We start from the raw sequence: 23,323 nt of genomic DNA on the forward strand, positions 1-23,323 counted from the left end.
TAAACAATAAGGACAATTCAAGATAGTGTATATTATATCTATTATAATAACAAATAGTAAACAGTGCATGATAACATCAAGGATGGGCCAACAAAAAGTAAATCAACACAATATGTTTAGAGTGATATGGAATGATGTTAGTCATCCCCTTAACTCGGACATTGCCGACTGCCTTATGGAACGTAGTGGTAGACTGAGGCCGCCATGGGGATCCACTGAACGCCATCGTCTCTCCTTCCTCCCAAGGGGCATACGAGACTATAATGAAAGATTTCAAAGATAGGGGAATTTATTACGAATACACTATTTTTGTTATTATTATTATCACACTTATGTATTAGGCCTATCATTTCTCTTTTCTTTATGGCATTGTTATAAGACAGCAACACAATTTCCCAAGTTTCCTTGTATCCTTGTATCATGGTTGCATCAATGTTGTAATTGATTATATTTTTGATAGGAATCTGGTATGAAATAATATTTAATATCTAGCTATGCAAAGAATAAACAAATTAATTATTTGTAAGTACGTACCAAAAAAATCACCAGTATTCTAACTCTAAAACTTTATGAAGAAATTTTACTGTTTATTCTCTATTTTGCATGAAGGATAATTCTTAAATGTAGTATTGTGCACAGTATATTTATTTATTGTCATTAGACAAAATAATTTGTATGGAATGCCATAAGTGCCATAGTAATCACAATACCAGTGACTGAATAAGGCATTTGCTATGCAACAATATTAACTATTTCTATAACTTGATGTCAAAACAAAAACTTGCAACAAGTCGATCAACTCAGTTCAATTTTTCTTCTTCAAACTTAAAGATATTTTGGATTGAATCTTTCTGGAAAAAGTTTGTAAAGTGTGCAATATCTTCTTCTTGTCGGCTTCGTAATTTATCAATTGTTTTCTTCCTCATCATCTGTTTGCTTATTTCTCTAGCATCGTCTGAAAGAGAAAAAAAGTAAATTAATTCAGCGTTAAAAGTATAATTTATTACAATTTCAAAAAGCATTGAAGCACACATCTACATAATATTCTGTATTAGTTCCTGCACTGGCCTAAAGTAATGAATAGTTTTTATTGTAGCTTGGTGTTCTACATCACTGATTTTGAAATCGTAATGACGTGACGATTTGGAATATAAACAGCTCAATAATGATCACACATACACACATAAACAACGAGGAAAACCAGCTTTTGTTTCATTACTGGAAAACATATTAACTTCTAAAAGCTCGCCAACACCAATGGTATTTACATTTTATTTATTAAATAATTGCTTAAAAATATTCTCTTTAAAGTAGGATTGTTACATAAATATTGTATACTCCATGACAAGTGATCGGAAAACCCCATATGGGTGTGTACAGGTATAGGATTTTTAAAAATCAATAAATTTCAATAATGCAGCATATGGCTATATATGCCAATATTCATTTTGATGGTAATTAGTTTAAACTAATACCAGCATATAATGTGTCGTCCATATCATGTGACTCTTTGGCATTTTAATTTGCTTTCATATTCATAAAAACAGTATTCAATGATAGAAAACATTAACTTAAATTATATGTGACTTCTTAGTCATTGTTTGATACACCATAAACTTCAATAATTTGTAACTAACTGAAGGACTCTTTGGCATTTTAATTTGCTTTCATATTCATAACAGTATTCAATGATAGAAAACAATTATACAGAGCAATTCTATTATATGTGACTTCTTAGTCATTGTTTAATACACCAGAGAAGGATAACATGGAGCTTTAATATCTTGCAGGTTAACTGCTTTAAAATGGCTACAAGCAAATTAAATCAATTTTTTCAAGATGTAGATGAGAACTTAGTATGTGCCATTTGCCAGGAGAGGTTTCAACATCCCAAAAGTCTTCAATGCCTACATAGCTTTTGTTTGTCATGTTTAGAGAACTGGGTAAAAACAAATAATGGCAAACTAACATGTCCAATTTGTTGCCAATCATATCCTATTCCAGATGGCGGGCTTAAGAAGCTTCCACAAAGTACATTTCTAAATAACATGTTAGAAAACATTGAAAAGTTTCAGAAGAAAGGTAACATAACATGTATTTGTGGAACAAAAGAACATGCAACACATCACTGTAAAGAATGCAGACATTACTTGTGTTCCACATGTAGTAAACATCACAAAATGTTGCCAATAACTGCAAGTTATACGCTACTTGCTGCAGAGGAAATGCAATCAATGACGCCACAACAACTTGTAGCATTAAACCCGCCGTGGTGTTCTACTCATAACAAACCACTAGAGCTATACTGTACAAAATGTAAAGATCCAATATGCATCCACTGTGCAGTAACAGAACATCAATCAGTGCAGTGGACCATCATAAAACAATAGACCTTGAGAAAGCATTTACATCTTTTAAAGAATCTGCACAACAACTGAAATCCGCAGCCCATCATTACAATGCTAAACTAAAAAATGGACTCAAGGAGCTCACAGAGAATGCTGAAAAACTAAAAGAAAGTAAAGAAACAAGTATCAAAGATATTAAAAATCAAGTTCAAGAAACAATACAAATAATCCAGAAAAAAGGAGATGAAATGATAAAAAAAGTTGACACAATCTATGAAAATGAAAAGAAAATTAATGATGTAGAAATGAAGAAATTAAGGTCAATCACCTCTAAACTAAACACAAATGTAAGATTCCTTAATCAGTCCCTACAGAGTGAACCAGCAACTGCTATGATGTCAAGTGAGACTGCATTGAATACACTGAAGGATCAGATGAACAATTCTGAAGAAATCAAACAAAATAACAATGGACAAATTAACTTCTTTGGAAACAAACATCAAATTGATTTGTTAAACCAACATGATATTGGGATTGTAACTCACATTAATGTAAAGGTACCGGAATATGTTAATGAAGGTGAAACACTTGTTGCAAAAATAAGACAAAAACATCACGTTGGTCCTAATCAACTTACAGCAACATGGACAGTATCAACTGGAGAAATCAACATTGATCTTGTTAAAGAAGATAATGAGTATGTTAAAAGAGCAGTATTTGTGGATTCAGGATTCTGTACATTAAATGTGTATTTCAATGGAAAAAAAATTAAACAATCACCATTTACTATCAATATAGAGAAGAAAGGACTGTTAAATGATTTTAAAGTTGACATGGTGCCTACAGGAATAGTGAAGTGTGATGATGATTGCTTGCTGGTTTCATTTGACACAAATGAAATTTGCAAGTACAAACAATCAGAATGCATCAGCAAGATTACACTACCAGAAGGTGTGACAGTTTACAGAATGTACAAAATGAAGAATAATCACATAGCATTCAGTGATGTAAACTGCATTCAAGTATGTGATATGAATGGCCATGTAATCAAATCAATTGGTAAAGGTGTACTGAAAGATCCACGTGGTTTTTACATAGATGAGGCAACAGATGTTATTTATGTAGCAGAATGGAACACTGAATGTGTGTTTATGTTTGACAACAATAGTGGTAAAGAACTTTTGCAGATAGGAGCAAAGAAAAAAGTAGAATATGGATACTATGATGTAACACTTACACAAACTGGGAAAGTTCTTGTAGCGGATTTGGAGAATGATCAAATTGTAATATATGATAATAAAGACAAGTCATTTAAAGTACTTATCAATAAAGGTGATGAAGATGGTATGGTGATGTGTCCAAAAAGAGTTGTAGTTGATGAGGATGATAACATCATTGTATCAAGTAAACACAAACTACAACTATTTAGCAGTGATGGAAATTTTATCAAAAGAATAGATCAGGAAGAAGATGGACTTAACCATCCAAGTCAGTTATGCATCATTTCATATCACCCACGTAGAATTGCTGTAGCTAATTACAGTGGCAGCAACATCAAAATATTTAATTATTAAAGTTTACCTTAAATAAATAACCGTTGTATAAAGTCAGTCATTGATTGAAAATAAAATATTAATACTTATGTGGGGATTAATCTAATCATGTGATAATTAAATACTGCCCCCTATAGGTGTTGCTGCCCCCTATAATTGTAACAGTCTTTTTCAAATGATTTGCTTTCTTTTGTATTCATGAACCGGTCAAGGAAGCAGATAGTTTTGTCTCTTACTTAATTAAAGATCTGATTAAAAGGTAATTACTCTACTTTATACACATATTACTTTGTTATACATTTATAAGATTCTGTTATGTTTAAGAAACATTAATGTTGTATTTTAAGATGATTGCATTCATAGGCCTAGACATTTGTTTTGGGTTAACCTTGACTCATGGAATGTGCAGTTAGGAAGCCTATTGAATAGTATTGTGTTACAATCTTTGAACTAGGATTTTATGCCATATAATGTTATAATATATACTTTTGTGATAAACCTTCTTTGTATTAACAAAATATGTTTAGATAGATTTAGTAATGTTTAGTTTATAGAAGATAGTTTCTAGTTAACAGTTTGTATAAAATAGTTCATCCTACAGTTCACACTTGATTAATTTGTACACACGAGGCTACCATGCTCGTGATAGATCGTCATGTAGTGCGCCCTCTATTTATCATACAAAATGGCTGCGCCCATGGATTTGTTATTGTTTATATATTTTACACAAACCTAAGATTATAACTCCTTGATTCAATGAATAGACTAAGTTTAGTATTCAAATAGTGTGAGTAAATTCCAACATGCATTTATTCTAGTAATATAATAGTAATATTCAGGCACTTATGATGCAATTGTGTAGGTAATTAATTAGGTATTTGTATACTCTAACAAAGTATACAGAGGCTGTTTAGGTAGACGTGCCGTTTGATGTAATAGTCGCAGTCCTCAGAGAGAATCCTTTTTATTAGAGTCGCCTGTTAAGTTGAGGTCGTTACTAAGAATTGGCTTGTATTTTAGAATATTATTTACTTTTGTTTCTCATTGTATTTATTATGTGGTTTTCAGGACCATACTGATCTCTATTGTTATGCTAAAAACAAATTAAAACCAAATACACCACCGGACCGTGGTAAAAGTGAGAAAAGGCGTGTTTTTCCTTTTGTGTTGTCGTCCACATCCTTACAATTTGGTGTCAGAAGTGGGATCGTGGATCGTATTTGGCTTTAACATTAGAGATCAGTGATGGCAAGCAAGGCATCGTTGCGAGATGTGCAGAGGACGGTTGATGAGCTAAGAGCCGAACTAGAAGCAACTAGGCGTGCTGCCCATGGGAATGGAAACACAGTATATGTTCTCCCAGAGAAGAAGATGAGACACTTTGTGGGAGCCGAAGGGGAATGTGTAGAGTCCTTTGTTGAAGACGATGGTACTGGGGACGTTTACCCTGACTGGCCTGATGATGCTGGCATTGACTCTGAAAATACTGAAAAGATTCTTCTTGTTGTGAATAATATTAAGTTTGAGGACAAACTCAGCTTAAACAGGGGAGTGTGGGGATTAATCTAATCATGTGATAATTAAATACTGCCCCCTATAGGTGTTGCTGCCCCCTATAATTGTAACAGTCTTTTTCAAATGATTTGCTTTCTTTTGTATTCATGAACCGGTCAAGGAAGCAGATAGTTTTGTCTCTTACTTAATTAAAGATCTGATTAAAAGGTAATTACTCTACTTTATACACATATTACTTTGTTATACATTTATAAGATTCTGTTATGTTTAAGAAACATTAATGTTGTATTTTAAGATGATTGCATTCATAGGCCTAGACATTTGTTTTGGGTTAACCTTGACTCATGGAATGTGCAGTTAGGAAGCCTATTGAATAGTATTGTGTTACAATCTTTGAACTAGGATTTTATGCCATATAATGTTATAATATATACTTTTGTGATAAACCTTCTTTGTATTAACAAAATATGTTTAGATAGATTTAGTAATGTTTAGTTTATAGAAGATAGTTTCTAGTTAACAGTTTGTATAAAATAGTTCATCCTACAGTTCACACTTGATTAATTTGTACACACGAGGCTACCATGCTCGTGATAGATCGTCATGTAGTGCGCCCTCTATTTATCATACAAAATGGCTGCGCCCATGGATTTGTTATTGTTTATATATTTTACACAAACCTAAGATTATAACTCCTTGATTCAATGAATAGACTAAGTTTAGTATTCAAATAGTGTGAGTAAATTCCAACATGCATTTATTCTAGTAATATAATAGTAATATTCAGGCACTTATGATGCAATTGTGTAGGTAATTAATTAGGTATTTGTATACTCTAACAAAGTATACAGAGGCTGTTTAGGTAGACGTGCCGTTTGATGTAATAGTCGCAGTCCTCAGAGAGAATCCTTTTTATTAGAGTCGCCTGTTAAGTTGAGGTCGTTACTAAGAATTGGCTTGTATTTTAGAATATTATTTACTTTTGTTTCTCATTGTATTTATTATGTGGTTTTCAGGACCATACTGATCTCTATTGTTATGCTAAAAACAAATTAAAACCAAATACACCACCGGACCGTGGTAAAAGTGAGAAAAGGCGTGTTTTTCCTTTTGTGTTGTCGTCCACATCCTTACACTTATAAAAGTAATAATAATAACAAATAAATAATTATAAAAATAATAATTACAAAGTAAATTCAGTTAATTCAGTGATGAAATTATAGAGATATTATAGTTCACAATAATATCTCTATGAAATATAATATCATGCTAACATTATATAAACTATTTTTCATAAATCATTGTAGTATTTTACCTTTAGGATTTAGACATACAATGATATTTACAATGAAATTTTTATTTAGAATTTAATTGAATTATGTAACTTTAAAGGTAATGACATACAGATGCCCAGCAATAATGAATGGTACATGAGAACAAGTTGTCATTTTAGATACAACCTTTAAGACTGTCTTTTTTTTTAATGTAAAAACTTAATAACATTAGTTTCTAATTATTTTTATCATCTGTTTATTTTGAGCCATTGTTCCATATGCACCTTAGCCACAACCAACACCGCATTTCCTTCAGCTAATGTATCTACAAGATCTATTTTCAATGCTTCATCTGATGAGTGTAACTTGCCTAGAGTAAACAATACTTAGTTTAAACAAGGCCATATAGATGGCTGCAGTCGCGTGCTCATTAGTGTTTACCGACCGACCGACCAACCTACCAACCAACTGACCGAAATTACTGAACATGTTTAAAAATGTTGAAATGTTTAAAAACATTTATATTTTTTTAATTTACACGTGCGTAGCCTGTCATTTTTGACGTGCTCGTATAACGTAATTTCGAGTTGAAAAGTAAGTCAAGAAAACAGAAATCGGGCAAAAAGAATGCGCAACAACATTTAACGCGCAGTGCGCGCGCAAACATCTTCGCACTCAAGGCAATTTTGTAAACGCTTAAAATTGCCTGAAACGTACTCTTATTTCATCGAAAATAAATTTTGAAATTTTAAGCGCGCATACGCATGCGTTACATGCGCTACGCACGTAATTGTATTGCCATATGATGATTTATGCCCTGAAATGTATTGGTACCAAATTTTATTTAATTGTGATTCATGGTTGTGAAGATATGATTACAAACGTGATTTCGTTAAATCGTGCGTACACAGCGTAATTTTTTATTGCGCACCGTGAAAACATAACCACAACGATTCCTGGCCATAAGGAATATACTGTGAAAAATTGACTTAGCTAGATTAAACTGATATCAAGATAAGGTCAGAAAGCGATAAAACGCATAGTGATACCGGACCGACAGACAGACCGACAGACAGACCGACCGACCGACCGACCGACATAGTGAACTATAGACTATAAATGTATCAATAACAATTTAAAAGAAAACAATTCTATTATATAATTTGGTGTAGGAAATACAGAAACATTTTAATATTTTTGGGCAGATTGATAGTACTAAGACAGGGCTTTAACTGCGGCCTCACTGGCAACTTCTTTGCGTTGAGATAATACGCAAGCAAGAACACGGAAGGCTTGTATCATGCAACAATCGATATATTTTATTGGTAAATTCTCCATATAGTGCACGGTAAGTTCTTACTACTAACTAAGACCTCCAGTCTATACGCTTGCATCATCTCAACTAGCCGCACTAGCAGTGACACTTCTATTATACGCCGCCTGGTCTGGCATTTATGCAAATCAACCCAGATACAACAATTACCTAATTACCTAATTGTTTGCTAGTTTACTCATACTGCCGTTACAAGAGCTTTAGATATTAACTAAACAAATCAGCTTCGGCTGGATGGACCACCCTCGTAAAATATTGTTGAAATAAAATTAAATAAAACTTTGAAATAAATGTGAAAAAAGCAAAGATGTTTTTTTTTGTCTTGTGTGAGTTCATCTCACGTTTATTTAAATTCTCATTTGTGAATATATTATATACATATAAGTACATTTGTGACAATTAAAAGTAAGTGTTTAAAGTAGTTAAAATACAGGTATATTTACATAAGATGCTTGAATTCAGTATTAACCATATTTGTTTTCATTTAAAATTTTAGATACGATGGTAATTAAAATGTAAAAATGAAGAATGGCAGTAAAATAAAAGATTAAAATTTTCTTGTTAAACTATCTTATTTGTGATCTTATTTGTGTTCGAGTAGAGAGGCTATAAACTCAGGGGAGGAAAATGTAGTATCCTCCCTTTTCACCAAGATAAAAAGGATGAAATGAAAAAATAGGAATGCAAAAGTTTGAAAGTTAGATGTATAGAATGATAGCATGCAATGATATATTTAATGAAAACCGTAAGGTTAGAGTCCATACACTGTGCAAGTCCAAGATGCGATTTTGGCTCTGTGCGTATGTGAGACGCTTCATACCCTCAAAGATGTTAGTTGAAATTCCATATTATATAGAGGGAGCACTTTTTATACACAAGGCAGAGCCATATATATTATATAAAGAGTTAGGACATTGTATTAAAGTCACGTGATATGCCGATCAATTTGTGTCAAACTTGTCTCCGTTAATGCAGAGTATAGGGTATAGGAGCAACAAAATACAACTTTTTCTTATATTTAAAAAAATGTATTTGGACATTTTACGGTGAAATATCGACGTGCACAGAAGTACTTGCGACAAATGATAATAGCGCACGCGTGCGCTAGTACATTAAAAAGTTCAATTCAGATTTATTTTGGAACGAAACATCCCATAACTACGTCCTATTAATAACAATTATGTAATATTTTCAATTCATAATGCATGTTTTGATGACTAAATAAAATAATAAAGTGTCGTGGATATATGTGTTAATATATTGAGAAGGGTATGAACAACATTACAATAATAAATGCAAATTATTACAAATGAAATGATGAACGAGTCTCTGAAATTTAATAACGTTGGTGGCGCAGTTTATGTCAAAAACACACAAAGAGCCATATACTGTATAAAAGAGGTGTAAATATAATACAATGCAATAGAATAGTTCAATAGAAAATAAATAGTTTTATTAGTTTACCAATGTTTTGTTGAACCCGATTGCCATGACATTGCAATAAGTGCTCTGCTGCTGGACTATGTCTATGAAGGATTCAAATGATTAAAGCTGATAATGAAATGTAATAAAGAAAGTACAAAGCAATATGATGAAACATGGAAAGAATTCAATTTAAAAATTAACATTATCTCAACTACATACTTACATTACAACTGCAATGGTAATAAGACATTACCCCACTGCAATCGCAACTACCATATATAAATGTTATGCTAGAAAGTGGCAAGGAAATCAAATTCACATTGTTATCACACAGATAATTCTTCTCACAGCTACAATAGTCCAACTTGATTGCAATGGGAATTATTCAAATTAACAATAAGGACAATTCAAGATAGTGTATATTATATCTATTATAATAACAAATAGTAAACAGTGCTTGATAACATCAAGAATGGGCCATAAAAAAGTAAATAAAAACATACCATGTTTGCATCATGGTTGTAACTGATTATATTTTTTATAGGAATCTGGAATGAAATAATATTTAATATCTAGCTATGCAAAGAATAAACAAATGAATTATTTGTAAGTACGTACCAAAAAAATCACCAGTATTAACTCTAAAACTTTATGTTGGAATTTTACTATTTATTCTCTATTTTGCATGAAGAATAGGTCTTAAATGTAGTATTGTATACAGTATATTTATTTATTGTTATTATTCAGTAATCACAACCTCAACAAGTTGATCGACTCAGTTCACTTTTTCTTGTTCAAACTTTCAAGATATTTTTCTAAGTGATAGTTGGATTGAATTTTTCTGGATAAAGTTTGTAAAGTATGCACGATCTTCTTCTTGTCTGCTTCGTAATTTATCAATTGTTTTCTTCCTCATCATGCTTATTTCTCTCGCATGGTCTAAAAAAAGATAATTAAGAATTAAAGTACCTGTATGTTACATGTTCAAAAAGGCATTGGAGCATAAAATCTACATAATTAATATTCTAGTTCCTGCGCTGGCCTTTGTTATCTAAACAATGAAAAGTACAATACTGCATCAAAACATTACATATCCTATAATAAAATAATATAATAATGCAATTGCTTTTATTGAATTTCAGTGTTGTGCATCGCTGAACATAGTGTGACGTGGCAGTTGACATAGAAACAACTCAATAATGATCTGGTCACACAGCCACAAACAAGCAGGAAAACAGCTTTCATTATGGACACACATCATTAACTTCTGAAAACACACAAACATCAAAAGTTCAAGGTATTTACTATAATTTATTAAATAAAATTCTCTAGTCTTTAAAATAGGATTTTTACCCATTTTTACATAAAGTTTTACTAGACTACAACTAACAAGCAGAGATCACATGACACGAAGTAGTAGATATTGGAAAAACCCATCTGGGCGTGTACAGGAATAAGATTTTATTTTTTAAATTTCAATAAAATGCAGACATGTCTATACATTAATTTCAGTGCAATATAATTTGTTCTTTATTACCTCCGCCAAGTTTTCATCCGAATCTGACCAAATTTGGCCACAATGATCTATATGCCCCAAAAGCTCGGACGAGGTCGATTTTGAGAGGAAAAGGTCATAGGTCAAGGTCACAACTAACAAAAAAATATTTCACTGCCTAGAGACCACAGTTTTTTTCCGATTCTCACCAAACTTAGCCACAATGATCAATGACTCATCATATAATTGTATTGACATTTTTAAGGGTTAGGGTCAAAGATCAAGGTCCACAAAAAAAAGAAATAAAAAAATAATAACAAATAAAAACCGTCAGCGGAATTGAACCAGCAATCTCAACTGCGAGAGGCTCGATACATAACCATTACACCAAACTCTCATCCACAACTTTGTAGTGTGCCTATTTACACTTTTTAAAAAATATACATATTTTCCAGGGACATTTTTTCAAGAAACAGTATACTCAATGATGGCCAACAATATTACAGAGCAAGTTACATTACTCTGTATATGTGATATAAATATATCAAATATTGTTTCACCATAGAGAGGAGGATTATAACTCTTATGGGGTGTTATTATCTTACAGGATCAACTTCTTTCAAAATGGCTACAAGCAAATTAAATCAGTTTATTCAAGTTGTAGATGAGGACTTAGTATGTGCCATTTGCCAGGAAAGGTTTCAGGATCCTAAAAGTCTCCCATGCCTACATAGCTTTTGTTTGTCATGTATAGAGAACTGGGTAAAAACAAACAACGGCAAACTAACATGTCCAATTTGTTGCAAATCATGTCCTATTCCAGATGGCGGGCTTAAGAAGCTTCCACCAAATACATTTCTAAATAACATGTTAGAAAACATTGAACAATTTCAGAAGAAGGATAATATAAAGTGCATTTGTGGAACAACAGAACAGGCAATACACTACTGTAAAGAATGCAGACATTACTTGTGTTCCACATGTAGTAAGTATCACAAAATGTTGCCAATGTCAGCAACTCATACGCTACTTGCTGCAGAGGAAGTGCAATCAATGACGCCACAACAACTTGCAGCATTAAATCCACCATTGTGTTCTTCTCACAACAAACCACTAGAGCTATACTGTACAAAATGTAAAGAACCAATATGCATGCAATGTGCCATAATAACACATCCTGCAGTAGATCACAAACCAATTGAAATTGAGAAAGCATTTACATCTTTTAAAGAATCTGCACAACAATTGAAATCCGCAGCCCATCATTACAAAGCTAAACTAGAAAATGGACTCAAGGACCTCACAGAGAATGCTGAAAAACTAAAAGAAAGTAAAGAAACAAGTATCAAAGATATTAAAAATCAAGTTCAAGAAACAATACAAATAATCCAGAAAAAAGGAGATGAAATGATAAAAAAAGTTGACATAATTTATGAAAATGAAAAGAAAATAAATGACATAGAAATGGAGAAAATAAGGTCAATCACCTCTAAACTAAACACAAATGTGAGTTTCCTTAATCAGTCCCTACAGAGTGAACCAGCAACTGCTATGATGTCAAGTGAGACTGCATTGAATACACTGAAGGATCAGATGAACAATTCTAAAGAAATCAAACAAAATAACAATGGACAAATTAACTTCTTTGGAAACAAACATCAAATTGATTTGTTAAACCAACATGATATTGGGATTGTAACTCAAATTAATGTAAAGGTACCGGAATATGTTATCGAAGGTGAAACACTTGTTGCAAAAATAAGACAAAAACATCACGTTGGTCCTAATCAACTTACAGCAACATGGACACATTCAACAGGAGAAATCAACATTGATCTTGTTAAAGAAGATAATGAGTATGTTGTAAGAGGAGTATTTAGTACTACAGGATACTGTACATTAAATGTGTATTTCAATGGAAAAAAAATTAAACAATCACCATTTACTATCAATATAGAGAAGAAAGGACTGGTAAATGATTTTAAAGTTGACATGGTGCCTACAGGAGTAGTGAAGTGTGATGATGACTGCTTGCTGGTTTCATTTGACACAAATGAAATTTACAAGTACAAACAATCAGAATGCATCAGCAAGATTACACTACCAGAAGGTGTGACAGTTTACAGAATGTACAAAATGAAGAATAATCACATAGCATTCAGTGATGTAAACTGCATTCAAGTATGTGATATGAATGGCCATGTAATCAAATCAATTGGTAAAGGTGTACTGAAAGATCCACGTGGTTTTTACATAGATGAGGCAACAGATGTTATGTATGTAGCAGAATGGAACACTGAATGTGTGTTCATGTTTGACAACAATAGTGGTAAAGAACTTTTGCAGATAGGAGCAAAGAAAAAAGTAGAATATGGATACTATGATGTAACACTTACACAAACTGGGAAAGTGCTTGTAGCGGATTTGGAGAATGATCAAATTGTAATATATGATAATAAAAACAAGTCATTTAAAGTACTTATCAATAAAGGTGATGAAGATGGTATGGTGATGTGGCCAAAAGGAGTTGTAGTTGATGAGGATGATAACATCATTGTATCAAGTAAACACAAACTACAACTATTTAGCAGTGATGGAAATTTTATCAAAAGAATAGATCAGGAAAAAGATGGACTTATTAATCCACAGCAGTTATGTATCATTTCATATCACCCACGTAGAATTGCTGTAGCTAATTACACTGGCAGCAACACCAAAATATTTAATTATTAACGTTTTCCTCAAATAAATAACCGTTGTACAAAGTCAGTCATTGATTGAAAATAAAATATTAATACTTATAAAAGTAATAATAATAATAAATAAATAATTATACAAATAATAATTACAAAGTAAATTGAGTTAATTCAGTGATGAAATTATAGAGATATTATAGTGAAATATAATATGCTAACATTATATAAACTATTATTCATAATCATTGTAGTATTTTACCTTTAGGATTTAGACATACAATGGTATTTACAATGAAAATATATTTAGAATTTAATTGAATTATTTAACTTCAAAGGTAATGACATACAGATGCCCAGCAATAATGAATGGTATATGAGAACAAGTTGTTATTGCATTTTAGATCTTTAAGACTGTCTTTCTTTTTAAATGTAAAAACTTAATAACATTAGTTTCTAATTATTTTTATCATCTGTGTATTTTGAGCCATTGTTCCATATGCACCTTAGCCACAGCCAACACCGCATTTCCTTCGGCTAATGTATCTACAAAATCTATTTTCAATTCTTCATCCGATGAGTGTAACTTGCCTAGAGTAAACAATATTTAGTTTAAAAAATGTATCAATAACAATTTAAAAGAAAACAATTCTATTATATAATTTGGTGTAGGAAATACAGAAACATTTTAATATTTTTGGGCAGATTGATAGTGCTAAGACAGAGCTGTAACTGCGGCCTCACTGGCCACTTATTTGAGTTGAGATAATACGCAAGAAAGAACACGGAAGGCTTGTATCATGCAACAATCGATATATTTTAACTAAGACCTCCAGTCTTATTCGTCGCCTGGTCTGGCATTTATGCAAATCAACCCAGATACAACAATTACCTGATTACCTAATTGTTTCCTAGTTTACGCATACTGCCGTTAATACAAGAGCTTTAGATATTAACTAAACAAATCAGCTTCGGCTGGATGGACCACCGTCGTAAAATATTGTTGAAATAAAATTAAATAAAACTTTTAAATAAATGTGAAAAAAGCAAAGATGTTTTTTTTTGTCTTGTGTGAGTTCATCTCACGTTTATTTAAATTCTCATTTGTGAATATATTATATACATATAAGTACATTTGTGACAATTAAAAGTAAGTGTTTAAAGTAGTTAATTTACATAATAAGATTAAGATGCTTGAATTCAGTATTAACCATATTTGTTTTCATTTAAAATTTTAGATACGATGGTAATTAAAATGTAAAGATGAAAAATGGCAGTAAAATTCATGATTAAAATTTTCTTGTTAAACTATCTTATTTGTAGAGTAGAGAAACTATAAACTCAGGGGAGGAAAATGTAGTATCCTCCCTTTTCACCAAGATAAAAAGGATGAAATGAAAAAAGAGGAATGCAAAAGTTTTAAAGTTAGATATATAGAATGATAGCATGCAATGATATATTTAATGAAAACCGTAAGGTTAGAGTCCATACACTGTGCAAGTCCAAGATGCGATTTTGGCTTTTTGCGTATGTGAGACGCTTCATACCCGCAAAGATGTTAGTTGAAATTCCATATTATATAGAGGGAGCACTTTTTATACACAAGGCAGAGCCATATATATAAAGAGTTACGACATTGAAAATTAGAAGCCATTTTTGTGTCAACGAATTCGCACACTGAGGGCGCGCGCGTCTCTTTTGTATAGCGTTTTCCTATAGTTCATGCACTATTTTTAGATTTTGTTGTCTATGAAATAACGCTTAGATTCCGTTTTTATTTTAGTAATTAATTTTATTAATGGTATTGATTTGTTAAAATAAATATATATTTTTTATAATAACAAAAAAATAAATGCTAGGGCCTACATGGAAGTTAGGATACATCAAAGAATGAACCAATACAAAAAACATACACATTCACCCCTCTTTTTATACAGTATATGGCTCTCTGTGTGTTTTTTACACAAACTGCGCCGCCAACGTTATTACCATTCAGAGACTCGTTCATCATTTCATTTGTAATAATTTGCCTTTATTATTTAAATATTGTTCATACCCTTTTCAGTATATTAACAAATATATCCACGACACTTTATTATTTTATTTAGTCATCAACGCATGCATTATGAATTGAAAATATTACATAATTGTTATTAATAGGACGTAGTTATGGGATGTTTTGTTCCAAAATCAATCAATCGAACGTTATAATGTACTAGCGCACGCGCGCGCAAGTACTTCTGTACGCTGTGCACATCGATATTTCATCGTAAAATGTGCAATTACATTTTTTTTAATATAAGAAAAAATTGAAAGTATTTTGTTGCTCCTATACTTTACATGCATTAATATGCAGACAAGTTTGACACATTTTGATCTGCATATCACGTGACTATAATCCAATGTCGTAACTCCTTATATATATGGCTCTGACACAAGGCAGAGCCATATAGAGAGAGTTACGGCATTGAATGGATTAGAAGCCGTGTTTGTGTCCAACTATTCCTATGTAGGGTATAGAGTTGAGTCTTTTGTTTTGAAAATATATAACGTTCAAAAGGCTTTAATTATCGAATTTAATATCAAAACAATCAATTTGATTAAAGGTTTTTGTTAAAATAAAAAAAAATTATAAAGTTACTGCGAACATGATCCTTATGTATTTTCGTGTCCAGATCATGGGGAAAGTGTAAACATTTTTTTTATGAATATTTGAATCATACTGGTTATAAAAACCCATGTTGTCAAATTTCTAAAATTCATCTTTGACCTCTGACCTCAATTTGAATGTTTTGACCCATTGAAAACAAAATGATCATATCTTTGCAACGCTTAGATTAAATGAAATAATTTTAGTGTCAAATTATTTGGGAGATGCATGGCTGGAAGTATGATTTCTGGCATTGAAATTGATTGTTTTGATATTAAATTCGATATTTAAAGCCTTGTGAATGTTATACATTTTTTAATCAAATGACTCGACTCCATAACGCTACATAGGCATAGTTGGACACAAACATGGCCCGCGTGCACCACGTGACTTTCTAAAATCCGTGAACGCAAAGTCGTAACTCTCTCTATATATGGCTCTGACACAAGGCAGAGCCATATATATATAAAGAGTTACGACATTGGATTAAAGTCACGTGATATGCAAATCAATTTTTGTCAAACTTGTCTCCGTTAATGCAGAGTATAGGGTATAGGAGCAACAAAATACAACTTTTTCTTATATTAAAAAAAAAACATTTTTTTGAACATTTTATGGTGAAATATCGACGTGCACAGAAGTACTTGCGGCAAAGAATAATAGCGCGCGCGTGCGCTAGTACATTATAAAGTTCGATTGATTGATTTTGGAACGAAACATCTCATAACTACGTCCTATTAATAACAATTATGTAATATTTTCAATTCATAATGCATGTTTTGATGACTAAATAAAATAATAAAGTGTCGTGGATATATGTGTTAATATATTGAGAAGGGTATGAACAACATTACAATAATAAAGGCAAATTATTACAAATGAAATGATGAACGAGTCTCTGAAATTTAATAACGTTGGCGGCGCAGTTTATGTCAAAAACACACAGAGAGCCATATACTGCATAAAAAGAGGGGTGAATTTGTATGTTTTTTTGCTTTGATGTATCCTGACTTGCATGTAGGCCCGAGCATTTATTCTTTTAGTCATTATAATATAATGTTATAATATTATTTCATAGACAACAAAATCTAATAATAATGCATGAACTACAGGAAAACGCTATACAAACTAAACGCGCGCGCACTCAGTGTACAAATTCTTTGACACAAAAATGGCTTCTAAATTTCAATTACGTAACTCTTTATATATATGGCTCTGACACAAGGAAGTCTTTAAAATGAGACACTTTTGCTTAGTGTTCCAGAAAGTAGAGTATTAGAACTGTAACTGTTTAAGAATTGCTATGTATATCTATGAATATGACTATTTGTCGTATGAATATTAATGAATATTGTATATGATATATATTATACATAATAAGAACAGGCACTTGAATATATTCCATTTGTTGAGGGCTAAGTATTTGAGCAAAGCGAAAACTTGAACACATAACTGTCATTCAACAAGTATTGTTCTTAAGACGACTTAAAAATACTATGCCATTGTTTTGTAAATAGAACAACACTAACCTAACTGTAAAGAAATTTCCATCTGTCTGTGTCCAATCATGGTCATTACATCCATAAACCAGAATGGTGCAGCAATACCCTGCAAGACAAATGCATATTATTTATAAAACATTGGTGGCTTATAACAAATTCAAATATGGTCCCAGAAAGTGACGCTTTTTCCGCAAGACAAAAATACAACAAGATGTGCTTTACAAACAGCTCAGGTCATGATATTGTCAACGCTACAGAACTCCACAATGGCACATTGTAATAATATCATAGTGTGAATATAATACAATGCAATATAATAGTTCAATAGAAAATAAATGAATTAGTTTACCATTGTAATGTTTTGTTGAATCCAATTGCCATGACATTGCAATAAGTGCTCTGCTGCTGGACTATGTCTCTGAAAGATTCAAACGATTAAACTGATAATGGAATGTAATGTAATTAAAGAAAGTTCAAGACAATGTGATGAAATATGGAAAGGCTTAGATTTTAAAATTAACGTTATCTTCCTCTTGTCTGCTTCGTAATTTATCAATGGGTTTCTTCCTCATCATCTATTTTCTTATTTCTCTAGCATCGTCTGAAAGGGAAAAAAAAAAATTAATTCAGCGTTAAAAGTATAATTATTACAATTTCAAAAAGCATTGAAGCATAAATTAATAAAATATTTACACACATCTACATAATATTCTGTATTTTAGTTCCTGCACTGGCTTTTGTTCTCTAAACATTATGAAGTACAATACTGTTTACCAAAACATAAAATATCCAATACTAAAGTAACGAATAGTTTGTATTGAAGTTTGATGTTCTACATCACTGATTTTGAAATCGTAATGACGTGACGATTTGGAATACAAACAGCTGAATAATGATCACACGTACGTACACACAAACAACGAGGAAAACCAGCTTTTGTTTCATTACTGGAAAACATACTAACTTCTAAAAGCTCGCCAACACCAATGGTATTTACATTTTATTTATTAAATGATTGCTTAAAAATATTCTCTTTAAAATAGGAATGTTACATAAATATTGTATACTCCATGACAAGTGATCGGAAAACCCCATATGGGTGTGTACAGTTATACGTTTTTTTAAATCAATAAATTTCAATAATGCAGTATATGTCAATATTCATTTTGATGGTAATTAGTTTAAACTAATACCAGCATATAATGTGTCCTCCATATCATGTGACACTTTGGCATTTTAATTTGCTTTCATATTCATAAAAACAGTATTCAATGATAGAAAAAAAAACTTAAATTATATGTGACTTCTTAGTCATTGTTTAATACACCATAAATTTCAATAATGCAATAATGTCTATTATAATGCCAATATTCATTTTGATGGCAAACTACAGTATTGCCAGTATGTGTCCTCCATATCATGTGTTGCACTGTTTCCACTTTGTAACTAATTGAAGGACTCTTTGGCATCATAATTTGCTTTCATATTCATAACAGTATTCAATGATAGACAACCATTATTACAGAGCAATTCTGTTATATGTGACTTCTTAGTCACTGTTTAATACACCAGAGAAGGATAACATGGAGTTTTAATATCTTGCAGGTTAACTGCTTTAAAATGGCTACAAGCAAATTAAATCAGTTTTTTCAAGATGTAGATGAGGACTTAGTATGTGCCATTTGCCAGGAAAGATTTCAACATCCTAAAAGTCTTCAATGCCTACATAGCTTTTGTTTGTCATGTTTAGAGAACTGGGTAAAAACAAATAATGGCAAACTAACATGTCCAATTTGTTGCCAATCATATCCTATTCCAGATGGCGGGCTTAAGAAGCTTCCACCAAATACATTTCTAAATAACATGTTAGAAAACATTGAAAAGTTTCAGAAGAAAGGTAACATAAAATGTGTTTGTGGAACAAAAGAACAAGCAACACATTACTGTAAAGAATGCAGACATTACTTGTGTTTTGCATGTAGTAAACATCACAAAATGTTTCCAATAACAGCAAGTCATACGCTACTTGCTGCAGAGGAAGTGGAATCAATGACGCCACAACAACTTGCAGCATTAAACCCGCCGTTGTGTTCTTCTCACAACAAATCACTAGAGCTATACTGTACAAAATGTAAAGATCCAATATGCATCCACTGTGCAGTAAAAGAACATCAATCAGTGGACCATCATAAAACAATAGACCTTGAGAAAGCATTTACATCTTTTAAAGAATCTGCACAACAACTGAAATCCGCAGCCCATCACTACAAAGCTAAACTAGAAAATGGACTCAAGGACCTCACAGAGAATGCTGAAAAACTAAAAGAAAGTAAAGAAACAAGTATCAAAGATATTAAAAATCAAGTTCAAGAAACAATACAAATAATCCAGAAAAAAGGAGATGAAATGATCAAAAAAGTTGACACAATTTATGAAAATGAAAAGAAAATTAATGATGTAGAAATGAAGAAATTAAGGTCAATCACCACTGAACTAAATGCAAATGTGAGTTTTCTTAATCAGTTAATAAAAAGTGAACCAGCAACTGCTATGATGTCAAGTGAGATTGCATTGAATACATTGAAGGATCAAATGAATAATTCTGAAGAAATCAAACAAAATGGCAATGGACAAATTAACTTCTTTGGAAACAATCAAATTGATTTGTTAGACCAACATGGCATTGGAATTGTAACTCAAATGAATGTAAAGGTTCCTGAATGTGTCATCCAAGGTGAAACACTTGTTGCAAAAATAAAACAAAAACATCAAATTGGTCCAAATCAACTTACAGCAACATGGACACATGCAACAGGAGAAACCAACATTGATCTTGTTAAAGAAGATAATGAGTATCTTGTAAGGGGAGTATGTGAAACTCCAGGGTTTTGTATATTAAATGTGTATTTAAATGGAAGCCCAATCAAACAATCACCATTTACTATCAAAATGGAAAAGAAAGGACTGGTAAATGATTTCAAATTTGATAAAAAACCTACAGGAGTAGTAAAGTGTGATGATTGCTTGCTGGTTTCATTTTGCACAAATGAAATTCACAAGTACAAACAATCAGGAGAACGCATCAGCAAGATTACACTACCAGAAGGTGTGAACGTTTACAGAATGTACAAAATGAATAACAACAACATAGCATTCAGTGATGTTAACTGCATTCAAGTATGTGATATGAAAGGTCATGTGATCAAATCCATTGGTAAAGATGTATTGACAGATCCTTGTGGTATTCACATAGATGAGGCAACAAATGTTATTTATGTAGCACAAATAAACACTGAATGTGTGTTCATGTTTGACATCAATAGTGGTAAAGAGCTGATGAAGATAGGATCACAAGAAAAGGTAAAATATGGATACTTTGATGCAACACTTACACAAACTGGAAAAGTGCTTGTGGCAGATTGGGGAAATAGTCAAATTGTATTATATGATAATGCAGACAAGTCATTTAAAGTAATTATCAATGAAGGTGATGAAGATGGCATGGTTCTGTATCCACAAGGAATTGTAGTTGATGAGGATGACAACATAATTGTAGCAAGTCACCACAAACTACAACTATTCAGTAGTGATGGACATTTCATCAAAAGAATTGATCAGAAAAAAGATAGAATTAATGGTCCATTTCAGTTGTGTATCATTTCATCAAACCCACGTAGAATTGCTGTAACCAATTATGAAGATAGCAACATTAAAATATTTAACTACTAAAGTTGCCCACAATTAAATGAATTTTTCATTTAATAATGGGATTTTTACCTAAACATCATTAACATAAAGACAAATATTTTTCTACAAATATTTCTTATGCATTTTTAGATATAGAGTATTTTTATGTACACAGAACATGGTATTTACTATGAAAAAAAGTTTAGATTGGTTGAATTCTTTAAACATCAACAGACTGAACTTTCCAGAAATGTTATTAAAGATCAGAAAATAATTAATTAGGTCACAGAGAAATAGTATAGTTAGTATGATTTTATAAGCTTACCAATAATGTTTGTTGAGCCTGTTGCTACCTATTTGCTATGACTCTATAGTTACACGACATTGCTAAAAGTGCTCCGTCTGCTTGACTATGTCCCTGAAAGATTCAAATTATTTAAATAGCTGATAAAGAATGTATTGTAAGAAAGTATCACATACCTGCAATGATAACAAGATGTGACCCTACTGCAATCTCAACCACATATATATATGTTATGCTTGAATGCACTTTTGTTATGTGACTTCTTTTATACATCTCAAGAAATTCAAATTCACATTTTCTAATTTCTCTCACAGCTTTAATGAATTATTTAAATAAACAATAAGAAAAATCAAGGTACTGTATATTACTGTACATCTTAATATTTAAACGATAAGAAATAGAAAACAGTGCTTGATAATATCAAGAATTGGCCATCAGCTAAAGTAAATCAACACATTTCATGTTCACACCAAATGTTGCAATTGATTATAGTTTTATAGGAATCTGGTATGAAATAAGTATCTAGCTATGTAACACACTAAACAAAGGAAATTTGTACATCCTATCAACAAAATCAACAGTTATTATCTCAACAAGGCCATATATACATTGCTGCAGTCGCGTGCGAAAAATGCGACTAAAAACCTTATGTTGGAATTTTACTGTTTATTCTCTATGTTGCATGGAAAATAAGTCTTAAATGTAGTATTGTGCACTGTATTATATAATTTGTATGTAACACCACAAGTGACACTGAACAAGGTATTTATATCATATCATATCATATCATTTATTTCGCCAATATACAGAACAGAACAAAAAAACAATACAAAAGTAAGTCAATGAGGCCGGATAACCTAAAAGTTACAAATAAAAATAACCGTCGAGAGGCTCTCCACATCGAAATACTTACATAAAATGAATAATACATGGATTCTATTAAAATTTAGATAAAAATATAAAATTCAGCAATGTGTTTTTATAAAAAATTGTAAATTTAAAAAGATAGAATTAAGAAAATATCTTTAAAATATACATATGTTCAGATTAAAACAGATTTGGTATGTTATACTACAAGAACAACAAAATTAATTATTTCTGTCAAAAAATAAGTTGATCAAGTTCCCTTTTTTCTTTTTTCAAACTGTCAAGATATTTCCCTAGTGATATCTTTCTAGATAAAGTTTGTAAAGTGTCCAATATATTCCTCTTGTCTGCTTCGTAATTTATCAATTGGTTTCTTCCTCATCATCTCTTTGCTTATTTCTCTGGCATCGTTTGAAAAAGAAAAAACTCTTTTTAAATTCAGAATTAACAAAGTATGTTACAAGTTGAAAAAGGCATTGAAGCATGGATGAAATAGATTATTTACACCTGCCTAAATAACATTCTCATTCCAGTTCCTGCTGGTCTGTATTGATGTAAATATTATAAATTATAATACTGTACCTACATAAATACCACAACTACTGTATTAATCAAATGTGTAATAATATATACTTAGTAATAAATAGCTTTTTATTGAAGTTTAGTGTTCCACATCA

At 31.6% G+C, this 23,323-nt stretch overlaps 1 protein-coding gene and 1 long non-coding RNA gene across 4 annotated transcripts; one reads left to right on the plus strand and one right to left on the minus strand.

Moving 5' to 3' along the window:
* Positions 1 to 617: 617 nt before the first annotated feature.
* Positions 618 to 18,860, minus strand: LOC140045913 (enoyl-CoA delta isomerase 1, mitochondrial-like). 3 transcript variants are annotated; one of them, XM_072090569.1, is made up of 4 exons: positions 18,699 to 18,860; positions 18,138 to 18,389; positions 17,816 to 17,894; positions 618 to 955 (listed from the first exon to the last, which is right to left on the minus strand). In XM_072090569.1, exons 2-4 carry the CDS (start codon positions 18,138 to 18,140, stop codon positions 801 to 803), a joined length of 237 nt encoding a protein of 78 aa, XP_071946670.1. In that variant the 5' UTR covers positions 18,141 to 18,389; positions 18,699 to 18,860; the 3' UTR covers positions 618 to 800. The 3 variants fall into 3 exon arrangements, 1 of the variants encoding a protein (XP_071946670.1); XR_011844725.1 differs by lacking the exon at positions 618 to 955 and adding an exon at positions 10,069 to 10,387; XR_011844726.1 differs by lacking the exon at positions 618 to 955 and adding an exon at positions 14,108 to 14,227.
* LOC140053946 (uncharacterized) lies at positions 3,974 to 6,542 on the plus strand. The gene is made up of 3 exons (XR_011846472.1): positions 3,974 to 4,160; positions 4,970 to 5,623; positions 6,433 to 6,542. It is a non-coding gene; the product is annotated as an uncharacterized lncRNA (long non-coding RNA).
* Positions 18,861 to 23,323: the final 4,463 nt, after the last annotated feature.

Source organism: Antedon mediterranea, chromosome 1 (assembly GCF_964355755.1).
Source record: "Antedon mediterranea chromosome 1, ecAntMedi1.1, whole genome shotgun sequence".
NCBI lineage: Eukaryota > Metazoa > Echinodermata > Crinoidea > Comatulida > Antedonidae > Antedon > Antedon mediterranea.